Source organism: Falco cherrug, chromosome 17 (genome assembly GCF_023634085.1).
Source record: "Falco cherrug isolate bFalChe1 chromosome 17, bFalChe1.pri, whole genome shotgun sequence".
NCBI lineage: Eukaryota > Metazoa > Chordata > Aves > Falconiformes > Falconidae > Falco > Falco cherrug.
In genome coordinates this window covers 3,445,805-3,458,547 of record NC_073713.1, presented here as the reverse complement: position 1 = coordinate 3,458,547, position 12,743 = coordinate 3,445,805, and the positions used below count along the sequence as shown (strand labels likewise).

The 12,743-nt window shown below is 53.2% G+C and overlaps 1 protein-coding gene across 8 annotated transcripts in view; it reads left to right on the top strand.

Annotated features, from left to right (window-relative positions):
• Positions 1–12,743, top strand: part of LOC102047355 (protein CEPU-1) — a 361,978-nt gene that overhangs the window by 306,219 nt on the left and 43,016 nt on the right. For all 8 annotated transcript variants that reach the window (XR_008735461.1, XM_055728658.1, XM_055728654.1 and 5 more), the window contains one exon: positions 2,096–2,328. Coding sequence is in view for 7 of the 8 variants with exons in the window: in XM_055728658.1 (XP_055584633.1) it covers positions 2,096–2,328 (233 nt within the window). In the remaining variant the exon portion in view is untranslated. The remainder of the gene's footprint in view (positions 1–2,095; positions 2,329–12,743) is intronic.

The window sequence follows — 12,743 nt, the reverse complement described above, 5'->3', positions numbered from 1 at the left end:
TTCATGGCATTGCGATGGGCAGGCCAGAGCCAAGCATCAGATACCCACCTGCATTTTATTCCAGCCCTGCAGCTCTAAGCTATCGACAGCGCTGAGGTCCAGAGTACAATATACTAAAACCGTCCTCTGGGAAGAAATCTCAAGTTGTGTTCAACTCGAGCAACTAAACTCTCAGGTTGTGCTCAAGTTGTTAATGCAGCTGAGAGCAAGAGCCCGAGTTCTTGGTGTTCAGCCCAGGCTGAATCTATTGCCTTTTTTATGTAGATAATAAAAATCTGCTCACATTTAATTTATGATTATCGTAATATCATTATGGAACAGCAGTAAAATTGTTTAATTTATCGGATGTTTTTCGCACCAGAGAGGGAGGATGGTGCAGTAGTTTGGGTACTTGCCTAGCAAATCAGCTGGGGAGTCCTGGGCTGCAGGCTACCCATCTCGCCTGGGGCTCGCCACCTCATGGGGATCCATCATCCCTAACCACCAAATGTTGCCTGTTGAGGCTGAGTGGGTTATTCAGGCTTCTTTTGTAATCGTTTAGAGGTACCTCTGACAAGAGGTTAGATGAGACGAAGACAGCTTGTCCCCCGGTGGGTACTTGTGTCTTTGCTGGCATCAGTAGCGAACATGGGAAAATAAGTTGCCCACCAGTAAGGAGAGAGCTCACCCCGAGAAAGGACAGAGTCCCTGAAGTGTCAGGGTAAGTCTGCGTGCCGCAGATAGATTCATCCTTGCTGCTAACTCCCCTGCTACCGCAGTCTGGCGTGTATAGCCCATTAAGCCCCTTGCATTCGTTGAGGTTACCCTGCGTGAGACCTCCCAGAGGCTGCCGTGCTCTTTCTCACTGCCTCCGAAGTTAATTTGCATCCCAGCCACTGCACAAGTAATGAAGTAGATTGGGGAGAATATAAACAGTGGATCTTAGGCTGAGTGGTTTTATGCAGGGACATTATCCTCCATCGCTGGCATCCAACAAAGCGCGGCTAAGTCCCAACGGCTCCGTAATCCCAAACTTCCTTGGAGAGAAGCTGGGTTTTAGCTGGCTGAGGGGGGGGGGGGGGGCTGGAGGCTTCTTCTGCCTGGGGAAGGGCTTTGACAGCGGGCAGCCCCCAGACCCTCTGCTCTTCGCTTGTCTGGAGAGGATTCATGGAAATGGAGGGTTCAAACCTTGCTTGGGGATGTGGGGATGGAGGGTCACAGGGCTGGCAGAGACCTTCGGGAGGAGCAAGACCAGCCCCTGCTATCAAGGAAAATAATCTCCTTCAGGAGCAAAGTCTCTTCTAGGTTTGCACCGTGTTGTCTTTTGGGGCGCTCAGTTTCTTCATGAGGCTAGACGTAGAAGATTTCTACCTCCAGACCATCACTGGATAAGTGAAATGCTTAGCTGGGGTAAGGTGCAGTAAGTAAGGGAGGTGCAGCGATGCAGATGATGCGTAGGGAAGGAAGAGCTGACAGAGAGGACAAATGGTAGGAAGCTCAAGGTTTCTCTTTAGAGGTGTGTCAGAGCTGGCTCTCTCCTGAGATAAATTTTCCTCGCTCCTTTGTGAAGCAGCGCGAGCTGCTTTCCCGGCTCTGTTTTGCATTTCTTTGCCTGGCTGCAGGGATATGAAGGTCTGAGCAGAGAATGACAAGTGATGGGTTTGGTCAGGAGGCAGCAAGCTTCACCCCCTCCACCCTCCACCCCCCCCACCCCCCACCCCACCCCCCAAAAAAATAATGTGGTTTGGACTCAGGATAGAGGTTTTGGCTCGGCTCTGGTTGTCTCTGAGTTTGCAAAAGAGCAAATGCAAGCGGAGGAATGAAAGGTGCTTTGGTGGCTGGTTCTGGGTGGCTCTGACCTCTCCGCATCTGAAATCATTGTGAAGCTTTTGGGCAAATCTCTGGAGCCACCAGTTTAGATGGATATCGGTGCCCTGAGCACCGCAGGTGAAGTGCTGACATTGTCCTCTTTGGACACTGAAAGCACTTGGTTTCTGAAACTGCTGCTGGCAGCAAAGCTAAAAATAGTGCCAGGAGGACCAGGAGGGGCTGGGGAAGGGGGGGCAGAGCTCCCCAGAGCAGCGCATTGACGGGTCACCTCTCTGCCTCTCCCCAGGTGCTCCGTGGACAACCGAGTCACCCGAGTGGCCTGGCTGAACCGCAGCAGCATCCTCTATGCCGGCAATGACAAGTGGTGCTTGGACCCTCGGGTGGTGCTTTTGGCCAACACCAAAACCCAGTACAGCATCCAGATCCAAGATGTGGACGTGTACGATGAGGGCCCCTACACCTGCTCCGTGCAGACAGACAATCACCCCAAGACATCGCGTGTCCATCTCATCGTGCAAGGTAAGAGGAAGGAAATTTGTAGAGGGCTTGGGCTTGGTGCTTTAATTTCTGTCCTCCCTTTTGCCCTGGTGTCTTCTTCTCCTATTGCTCCTACGCTGAACATCTAAGACAACTTGGTGCAAACGCAGAGGATGATCAAGAGGCTTGGAGAGTCCCACTGGAGCTGGGCAATGCATTTATCCAGCTTCCCTGGAGTACTCGTGGGGCTCTGATAGAGGCAGCTCTGCCTTCTGAAGTAGTCGCTGACAAACCCGTGTTGCTGTTTGTTGTTGTTGTATTTTTATGGGTTTTTTTTTTTTTGTTTTCCATGCTGGAGGCAATGCTTGAAGTAAAACTTGTGTTGGGGAAAAAGAGAGAGCTGGCAGATTTGTGTACTTTGCGGGGGTGTGTGTATGCCTAGCAACAATATGTGTTTGTATGTTGAAACTCTGCACTTCTGGGAGGTGGAGGAGGAGGAGGAAGGCCGGTGTGAGGTGGTGGACCGCTTGCGGTGGCCATGCGTGCGCTTGCCGGCACGTGAGCGCACCTCTCCGAGGCTGCCCAGCCCGCGGGGGATGTACATACGTGTGCTCTTCAGCAAGTGTTACAAGCACACGTGGGCTCTCGAGAGGGGACACAGGAGCGTGGCACCGAGCGGCCGGGTGCTGGTGCAAGGCAGCTGCCGTGGCCGTGCTGCAGGGCGAGGGGCAGCCTGCCTGGTGGGACCTAGGGGGCTCGGTTCGCTCTTAGGGAGGCAGCCTCGGGGAAGATTAATGGAAAATTTCTAATCCCTTGCTAGCAACCTTTTTTTCCTTCTTTTTCTATGATTTGGCCAGGAGCCCTCTTAGCATGACATACCAGTCTGAGTACTGGAATCTCGTCTCGGGCTAATTTTCGAATGCTGATGGGTGTATTGATTTGGAAACAAGCTGGGTTAAAAAGGCATTGGTCTTGTACACAGAGTCGGGTTGAGCTAATCCGCCGTCGATATGCCAGGCCTGAGCATTATTGACAGCCTAATGAATAGAAGGGGGGAAAAAACCCAAACCCAGGGCCTTTATTTTCCCCCGCTGCCTCCCTTTCCGCTTTCTCTTTCCTCTTCGAGCAATCAAGCAAACTAAACAGAGCCGGACTTTCTCCATCTCCATTAACCGCGGAGAGAAAGCGGATGCATTGCTAGCCCGGGTCCTTGCTGTTTATCTTGCAATCTGTTATTACCTGCCTGAGTTTCTTAAGCCAAAGTCGATCACCCACAAGTTCTGAAGTCGCTATCAGACGCTGGGGTGATGCAGGACAATTTCTATCTGTTTTCTTCTGATTCCTGTTTCCTGACTTAAATTTCCCATATCACCAGACATCCAGGTCCATCCCTCCTGTGTCTTGCTCTATCATTAGGAAGAAATGTTTGGGTACCAGAGGAAAAGGTTGTATCTTAACTCTTTGCAGCGGTACAGTTAAGTAGTGGAGGATTCAACGATGGGCTCAGCCTTGTAACGTGCTGAGCATCCTCGCTGCTGCTGACAGAAGTCCTGGCTCTCAGGAGCAGGCCCCCTAATTTCAAGAGCTATTGCTTGGCTCACCCAGCCCTTTCTCAGGTGGAAGGTGGCAAGAGCATAATGTGCAGCAACGCGCTGGAGCAGGACATGAAAGTGAATATTGTGTCCAATCAAAGGGAAGCTTGCCTTAATGACCCCGATTAAAATTCGGCTGGGGTGCCAGGATTAACTCTCCTGCCTCAGAAAATGGGCCCAATAAATATGCAATCTGCTATAATCCTGTCCTAAACGATGTTCAGCTTGCGGGAAGCGGTGCTTACCCCTCCCTCCCAGGAAAGCAGGGTGTCCACGCGCTAGATTTCAGGGATGTGCCAAGTTCAGCACACAGCTGTGGGATTTCTTGCCCCCTCCCCACAGCCTGATAGGAAAGGAGAAGCGGTGATGGAGGGGGGAAAGGGGGTGTCCCCTTTTAAATGGGGATAGTCCAGGTGCAGCCGGAAAGAGGGGGATGTGCAGGTTGCTCTGAGCAGGTCCTGACTTTCCCCTTGCTGCACCAGGAAAGGGCCTGGGGGCACAGCTCTGGAGGCAGGAGCACTCCAGCCTCTCAGGATGCAATTAAATCGAGCCCCGGGGCGGGCTGCGATCTCCAAAAGGGACTGGCCAGGGAGGGCAAGGAACTCTTCCCCTTCAAGCCGGGATTTCAGCAGCCTGCTGCTCCCCCAGGCAGGCGTGATGGGTGCATATCAGCCAGGGTCCAGGCACCCCCAGCCCACACCATGCATCGCTGCTTCTCCCCAAGTTTAGGCAATATTGCTGGGAAATGGCTGTGGATGGAGGGAGCTCGGAGCTCGGGCATCCCTGGTGTCTGCCAAGGGCTGCTGGAGGAACTGGTGGTATGAGGGAAAGAGCAAAGTCCAGAAGGACAGGGGTGGGAGAAGGAGCTTCCTTTAGGGAATGAGGGTTGGGGATGGTCCCCCAAGGCAGTGGGAAAGAATCTGCTAGAAACCACAAGAAACCAAGGATGTCCAGCTACGGCAAGGGAAGCACTGCCCAATTATTTCTAGGTTGACTGTGTTGATGGCTGAGATCCCAAAATAGGTGGGTAGAAGGCACCTCAAGAGCTAATTTAGCCCGTCCCCCTGCAATAAGGCAGAGACATCACTGGCAAACACATGTGAAAGCTATTCTTGAAACTCTTTAACAAAGCAGGTTCTCCAGTCTCCCTAGACGATCTATTCTGCTGCTTCGCTACCTTTATAATTAGAAAATGTATAGCTAATATCTAACTTAAACCTTCTTTGTTGCAAATGAAGTGGAGTTTTTCTCAGCGTATCCCCAGCGGACGCAGGAACAATTGATCAGTGTCCTCTTTGTAACAACCTTTTGCTTTCGGGAAGGTTGTTATCGTGTCGCCCCTTAGCCACCTTCTTTCTGAAATGATGCAAACCCCATTTCTCCCACCTTTCCTTGTCGGTCAGGCTTTCAGAAATACTTGTCAGTCTTGAAATCCTGCTACAAAAGGCAAAAGGTGATTGCTGCTGATCCAGGAATAGCAGGTCGGTGCATCTCTCCTTCCCGCTGCCTCTGCGGTAATGTGGGACAAATGAGCCTGGGGAAGGAGACAACAGACCCTTGACATTGAATCCATCAAAGTTCAGACCTGCTGTTTTGGGGACTGCTTTAAATGGGGTCACGTTCACTGTTGGTGATGCCAAGTTGATGTGAGCCAACAGCGCAGCTGCAAAAGGTACAAGGAGCTCCTCAGCAGCTGGATCTCCCCAGGAAAGAAGCTTCCAGACTACAGCTGGACCTAAAATGAACAGCTCAGGGAGCACCCATGTCATCTGCAGTGTCTGGAAGGTGGTCCCTGCCGCAAGACCAGACAAAGCCCAGGGAAGCAGCACCGCCCGTGTTTGCAGGAGTCTGCCTTGGACCCTGGGAAGAGTGAGGTGTTTCTGGGTGAACATCCCAAGAAACAAAATCCGGGGAAGCCCCACTTGCAGTAGGCAAGCTCTGAACTGGAGGGACCCAGGCTTGCCTTTCCTCTCCTCCTCTGTATCCCACTCTGGTTTCCTTAGCGAGTCCCACTTCTTGCCCCTGCAGCAGCGTCACAGGCGCAGCCTCCCCCTTCTCCCTGCTCCCTGCAGGACACTTCAGCTCTTTAAGCTGTTCTCTGGGTTCCTGGGTTTAAAAGAGAGAGAGGGGAGGGAGGAGGAGAAGGGCTGTGTCTGGAAAGCTCTTATTTGTATTGATAATAAGCCGTCTCCAAAGCGTGCCTGCAAAACACTCCCACTGCCTTGTAAGATGCATTAAGGAAAGTTGCCCTTATCTCAGTGTGGGAAATGGACTTGGGGAAGGAGGCACGGTGCCTGCCAGAGTTTAATCTCACTTAGACACACAAATTTGCATGATAGAAAATGGTGGAATTTTAGTGCTTAGAAAGAAAGAAAGAAGAGGAGGGGAAAAAAAAAAAAAACCCACAGAAAAAAAAAGCAGGCAACTGGGGGATATTAGCGCTTTCCCGCTTCTTTATCAGTTTCCTTGGCCCTATCTGGCTCTTTCTGTTGCCACTGGAGCAACTAATCACCCCTCCCCTTTTGTTTGGTGTAAATGAGTTCTCCCACTCTTTTCCGGGCCCGGGTTAATCTGCAAATCCCTGCCTTTGTTTGGGAGTTAATTACCTGCTTGCAGGAGTTGGGGGGCTGGGGGCGCAGGGCTGCCCTGGTAGCGGAGGGCAGACGTGGCACCTCGCCCCGTGCCGGGGCCACCCTGGGAGCATCACTGCCAAGGTGTGTGCCGGCGAGATAAAGCTGCCGGCGGGGCTGTGGTGCCTGAGCCGGCTTTGTTTCAAGCACCGAACTCCGCCCAATTAATTTTCCTTTGATGCCATAAGCCCCTTTCGCTCGTGGGAGAATAAGGATAACTTTTTTGCAGCCGCTTTCCTGCCTTGCGGCCCGCGGGGTGCGTGGGAAGCGCCTGCCCTACCAGTTGAAGGGGCAGTGGTTCGCGTGGTGGCTGGGAGGAAGGATCAGTCCCTGCAGTCGTCATCACTCTTGTCCAAAGGCCTCAAGGTGGCTTGCAGGGAAAACAGAGTGGATGGGGATGCACTGCCCGTGACTCTTGAGTTTTTCGCCAGAGATGCTCAGAGCCGTCCTGAACGCTCTGCCCAGGAGCTTTGGCACCACTGCCAGAGCCACGGGGTCCAGCTGGGCACCCGTGGGGCTGAGCCTGTCCCCTGTGCTGCCAAAGCCACCCGTGCTGGCAGTGAGGATGGGCAGAGGGCTTTGCCCAAAACTGTTGGGTGTAACTCAGTGGCACTGAGGTTGGATAGACGTTGACTACGTATGAAGCCATGGGCTGGAGTTTCATGCTGGGCGGGATGCTTCCCAGAAGAAACAACGGGAGCTGCTTCTGACATGGCTTTTCTGGTGTGTCCACTCCTTTTCTCCTGTGAGAGCAGCTGTCCTTTCTAGAAGGAAAAGCAGGTCTAGATAATACCTGCTAAAAGGCATGCGGAGAGCTAGGAGAGCCTCCCCAGACCGGTGGAGGGGACGGAACCAGCGGCACAAAATCGAAATCCTCCTTCGCTTCGCCTGCTCCCTCGGCAACTTTGACTGATGCCTTCTTTCCCCATCTCTCTTTTGTTGCTAATCACCATCCGTCCATCAAAGCTTCTTTTCCTTTTGCAGCAGGGCTGTTGTTGAGGACTGAAGGTCTCCCATGTGCTCTCGTGCACTGTCCTAGTTGTTGGCTTTGTAGCCTCATTTTGCTCTGCCCCCAGGGAGCATCTGTGCAGGTCCCACATCCGCTGCTGCCCTCCGATCTCTCCATCTCCCTCCCAAGGTTACCAGCTTCTCTGCCAGGGCTCATCAGCCCAGCGAGCGGGTTTAACCCACTGGTGGGCTGGTCCCTGCTCCCTCGTGGAGTGGCCGCGTATCCAGCACGCGGCTGGGCAGGCTCCCTCCGGCCTCCCCCAAGTCACTTGACCTCTTTGCAAATCAATTTAACATCTGTGAGGCAGAGATAATAATTGTCACCTACTTCACAGGGGGGTTGATGAGGATTAATTCATTAATGTCGACAGAGGTCTTTGAAGATGGAACGCACTATCTGAGAGCTAAACGTTATTATTAATTAGCAATTATATTGTGGGGCGGGAGGGGGAAAAGCAGAGGCTCCAGAGCCTGTACTGGAAGCACTTGCTCCAGGCTCACCCGCCTGCCCTCGCTGCAGCTTCAGGCTGCCCCAGTTACATGCCTGCTGTGCTGCTGGGGGGAGCCAGGCGTGCTGCATCCCACCAGGGACGTGTCCCACTCGTGCTGCAGCACATCCTCCTTCCCGGAGCATGTGGGTGAGCCCCGCTGGTGCGGGGGGAGTAAAGAGTGGGAGGGATGGGGAGGTGAACAGTGCCGAGCATGTTAACTGCTGTCCTCGTTAGAAAGAGAACAAGTCGGTAGGGGAGTAGTGGTGAAGGGAAGGCGTCCTCCGTGTTTGCCTGGCACCCTGGTGATGCTAGTGGGCCAGGAACTGCCCGAGCCATGGCAGGACGTATCCTGTTCCCAAGGAGAAATAATTGGCAGGAGAATGGGGTGAGGGGAAGGAAGAACCAGTGATTCATAAGACACACAGACCGTTTTCATTTCCTTCCTGTTTTTCTTCTTCATGTACACCAAGGCTGTGGCTAATTTCTCTGTTTTTCTCCCCCTGTGAACTGCTAATGCTGTGATCTGGTGTGTCGTGGGGTTCCCCTAAGCAGCACCGAGACAAACCCTTTGTGGTCCCCGCTGGGTGCCCTGGTGCTGGGACAGCACAGCGATGCCTGCTGGGGCCATCTCCACCTTTGACACCCCCGTGGCTCTGCTATTTCCACCCATCCCAGCCGCAGCTGCATGTGCTTTTGTGGCTGAGAGGCGAGCTCACAGTAACTCCCTTTGCTACTCCCTCAGAGATGCACAGAGCCGCCGAGGTTGCCCTCTGATCACTTCTCTTCTAGAAAACAAGAGCCTACTCCTCTTTGAGCCTTTCTGAGTGCGTGAGCTCCCGGCAGCCCCGTTCACCCATCCTCTCCAAAGGCTTTCAGAGAGAGGTCGCCCACCTCACCCAGCACCATTCAACAGCGACTCCACTAATCCCTTCTGCAGAGCGGGTGAAACTGGGAGGCCAGCGGCACGCTGCGCCAACAACTCTCTGAGCAGGGCTGGAGAAGGACTCGAGTTGTTTGCAGGTCTTGTGCTCACTCCCTGCGCAGCGGGTCCCCCTCCTTCCCCAGGGATCTTGCTGGCTGAAGGGGTGGCATGGCAGCACCCACGCCTCCGGGGTGAATGTTGAGCATCTTCTCGCCACGGCGTAGGGTTTCCAGAGTACCGTTGTTTGGTGTGATAAAGCCGGTGGGGGTTTAATGAGGTCACTGCAGCTTAATGTTACTGCAGTAATCTCTTTTGTTTTACTACATTAAAATATTTGTGGTGGAATGGTTGGACCACTGTAATGCGATATTGCTACCTTAATGTTATTGTTACCATGGTAACGCTAATGGCGGCTCAATAACATTATTGCAATTTAATCTTACGACAATAAAATTAAGGGTAGAACAGTGAGACCTCAGCAATATGATGTTACTACAGTAACAGCATTGTTATCGTAATCACGGGAGCAGAGTCAACTGGTTGTAGGATAATATTGGTACCAGCACTTTATTGTTACTACAGTAACACGGAGCATCTGCCGAAAGTCGCAGCAGGGGATGAATGGGAGGAGACGTCACTGGTGCGCCAGTACTTACAGCTACCCAAGGCTGTCAGCACAGGAAGGTTACACTGGTAGCAAGTCACCTTATTTGCCTAATTTCCGCAATTTTGGCGTTTTCAACAGGGCTTTTCTTCTTTGCCCCCCATTGCTGGAGCTCTTCGGAGTGGGTCTGTTGTTTTAGCAGCAGTAAGTCTGCAGGGAAGGCTTTAAAGCACTGCCTCCATCTACTTCCAGATCCTTCTGCCCAGCGTTTTATAGCATGTGGCTGTTATGGAGCGATAACGTTTTATATTTATATGTCATCTTTCATCATGAAGGATCCCAGCACAAGCTACAAATTATTGCTGTGCTGCAGGGCCAGGCAGGCAACCTGGCGCACGCTGCGTGCGAGAGGAGGGGGTTTCATCCAAGGGCACCAGCGCTCGCTTTGCTGCCCTGGAGAGAGCTGAGCACCGATACCTGTGCAAGTGAGAGTCTCCTTTCTTCAGAGGAATTATCCAGAGGCCTCAAACTTTGTGTGATGGAGCGGGGATCTTCATGCATCCCATGCTGCTGCACCCCACACAGCACCCGCCATTGCCTGGGTGGGCACGGGGAACACTCCCCCCTTCCCAGCTGGCAGCGCAGCTTGGATCGGGGCTGGAAGGGTTTGGTGCAGGCGGTGGGGTAGGCAGACAGTGAAGATGGCTGTTGCAAAAGGCTTTTATTATTGCGGCGCCGGTCGCTGCAGGGGACACTCTGCAGCCTAGCATCAGTTGTGAGTGCTTCACGCAGCCGCAGGTGTGGGAGTGGGTGAGGTTGGATATGGCTCAGGCAAGCGGTGTCCTGGCTGGGGCTGCGGGGTTGAACGTCTCGCTACATCTGTTCCTTGGGCTCGTTCGTTCAGCCTGGTTTCCTGGAGCTTACCCTAAATCTGACAAACGCTGCGAGGCAGCTCATGCGCGGCGCTTAGAGCGTAGCTGTTGGTGTGCACAAGGCGCAGGTGACACTCTGTGCCATGCACGGGCTCGCTGCAGTTTTTTCCAGCCTCCAGGGGAGGGAGTCAGAGCTGCCGATCTGTCCCCAGCATCGCAACCGCATCCCTTGTCGCAGGGATGCGCGCTTGCAGTGCCACCGCACCTGCCAGCCGGGTTTGATCCCCCGCTTGGTCACTCGCACCCTTAAAGCACCTACATCACCTCCTCTCCTGCTTAGCACGTAGGGATTAATCCTCTGCTTTGAGCCCCTGGGCTCCCTCCCAGCTTCTCCGGGAGTTCTCCATCCCTTGACAGCTTTTTTTGGGTGCATTTAGAACTTGAATTCGGGTGCGCTGCTGCCCGCCCGCCCGTGTTTTGCAAGCCCAGCCTCCAGCCCTAGCACAAATCTGGGCTTGTTCAGCGAGGCAGCTGCTCAGCTCCCCTTGTGCATCAGCATTTGATCTCTCTCCATGGGTATTTGGACTCTGACCACTGCAGTAATTCCTTGTTTGTCCTTTAATAAAAGACCCGTGAGCCCCCTTGACACCAGAGCTGGAACCGGTGGGACCTGGGGCATCCTGCGTGCCAGCTCTTCATGGCAATCTGGTACTGCATCCATCCTGCCAAACCAGCTCCTCTGGGAGATACATGTTTGAAAACACAAGCAGCGGCTCATCTCCCATTCAGTGTTTTTCTCCATCATTTGCTTTATTAAATATTGATTTTCTGTTGCATTATTAAACCTTAAGTCCTGAGCATAAATTCAGAGTTGATACTTTAATCTGGCTCTTCTTTTTGGCCTTTAGAGCTGATTTTTCTGGCCAGTCCTCCCAGAGGTGAGTCCAGAAGTAAAAGCCTGTGGCAGAGGCTGAGGGAGTTGGAGAGTAAGAGCAGAGGGCTCTTCCCAAGGGAGTTTGGTCTGTTTGGTGCAGCCTTTGCCATCAGAGGTGGCATCCACGAGGATTCTGGCTTGCAATCCTGCACAGACCATGGGTGAAAGGAGGTTGGGGAGGCGTCAGCCAAGCTTTTCAGGGACGTTTGTGTGTACTGGCTGAGGGAAGGATATATAGCCCTCTCTTTTTTTTTTGATAGCGTGAAGAGATTGCAGTCTAAAAGGGGAATTTAGTCTGGAGCCACACGTGCGCAGAGTGGTGGTGAAGCGTCCTTCCACGTGCCCCGCTCTGTTTGCTTCCTAGGGTTTTTGCTGCCTTGCTTTGCCAAACTTGCCATGCTCAGGAGCGGTGCTTTCTGCCGGGGAAGGAAGCCGCAGATGGTGGTGTCTTGCCCTAAATGCATCTCTTACAATGCAGCTCCCGGGCGATGCTGTACAAAGCTGTGCTTTTCTAACCGCACACATTCCCAGCAAAACCAGAAGCTGGCCCTGGCCAAAACTCCAGGCAAAGCCAGAGGGATGCGGGTGCTGGGGTTGCCATCAGCGCCGGGCTCGAGAAAGCCACCAGCCAGGCAGGAGCGGTGCAGGCAGCCACTGGCACGTCCCGGCTTGCCAAGGTGGGTCACGCTGACCCACACCGGCTGGGCTCGCTTGCCTCCCCTTCCCTATCGAAGAGCTGCATGCGGCCGGCCGCTGCCAAAGCCCCACGCTGCCAGCAACCAGGTGTCTGAACATGTTTCCAGAGCCAAGATAACTCTGCAGCCAAAAGGGAGGAGGGGAAAAGCAGTGTGGCAGCGCTGGCAGGTTCAGGAGGATAAAAAAAAAATAATAAGGAAAAAAAAAAAAAAAAAAAGCAGAGGGAGGCTTGCAAACGGCTTTTGGATCCCCATCCAAACAGGGCATGCTGGGCGGCATGAAACCCGCGCCTGGCAGCCGGTGTGCTGAGCAGTGATTTAAAACCAGGCTCCCAGCGGCAGGGAAAGAGGCAGAGGGGGAAGCAGATGTGAACACAATGCTGGAGATAAAGGAGAGGCCAAGGGAACAGCTGCTGAAGAGCCAGCCCGGCCCTGCCGCCTCCTGCAGTGGGCACCGAGTGATAGAAAACCTCTAGTAAATCTCCACAAGCTTAAGGATGGGTTGGAGGGAGTTGCTGAGCCTGTGGGAGAACACAGCGGGGAACCGGGGGGGGAAACACAGTCTTGTCCACACTGATCTTGCTTGGGTTTGGAAGGAGAGGTGGAAGCTTGGAAAAAGGGAATTGCATTGAAACATCGGGAGAGTTGTGATCTCGTTTTCCTTTCTGTTCTGGTGCTGCAATGGAGAAGAAAGAGATTTAGGAAAGGT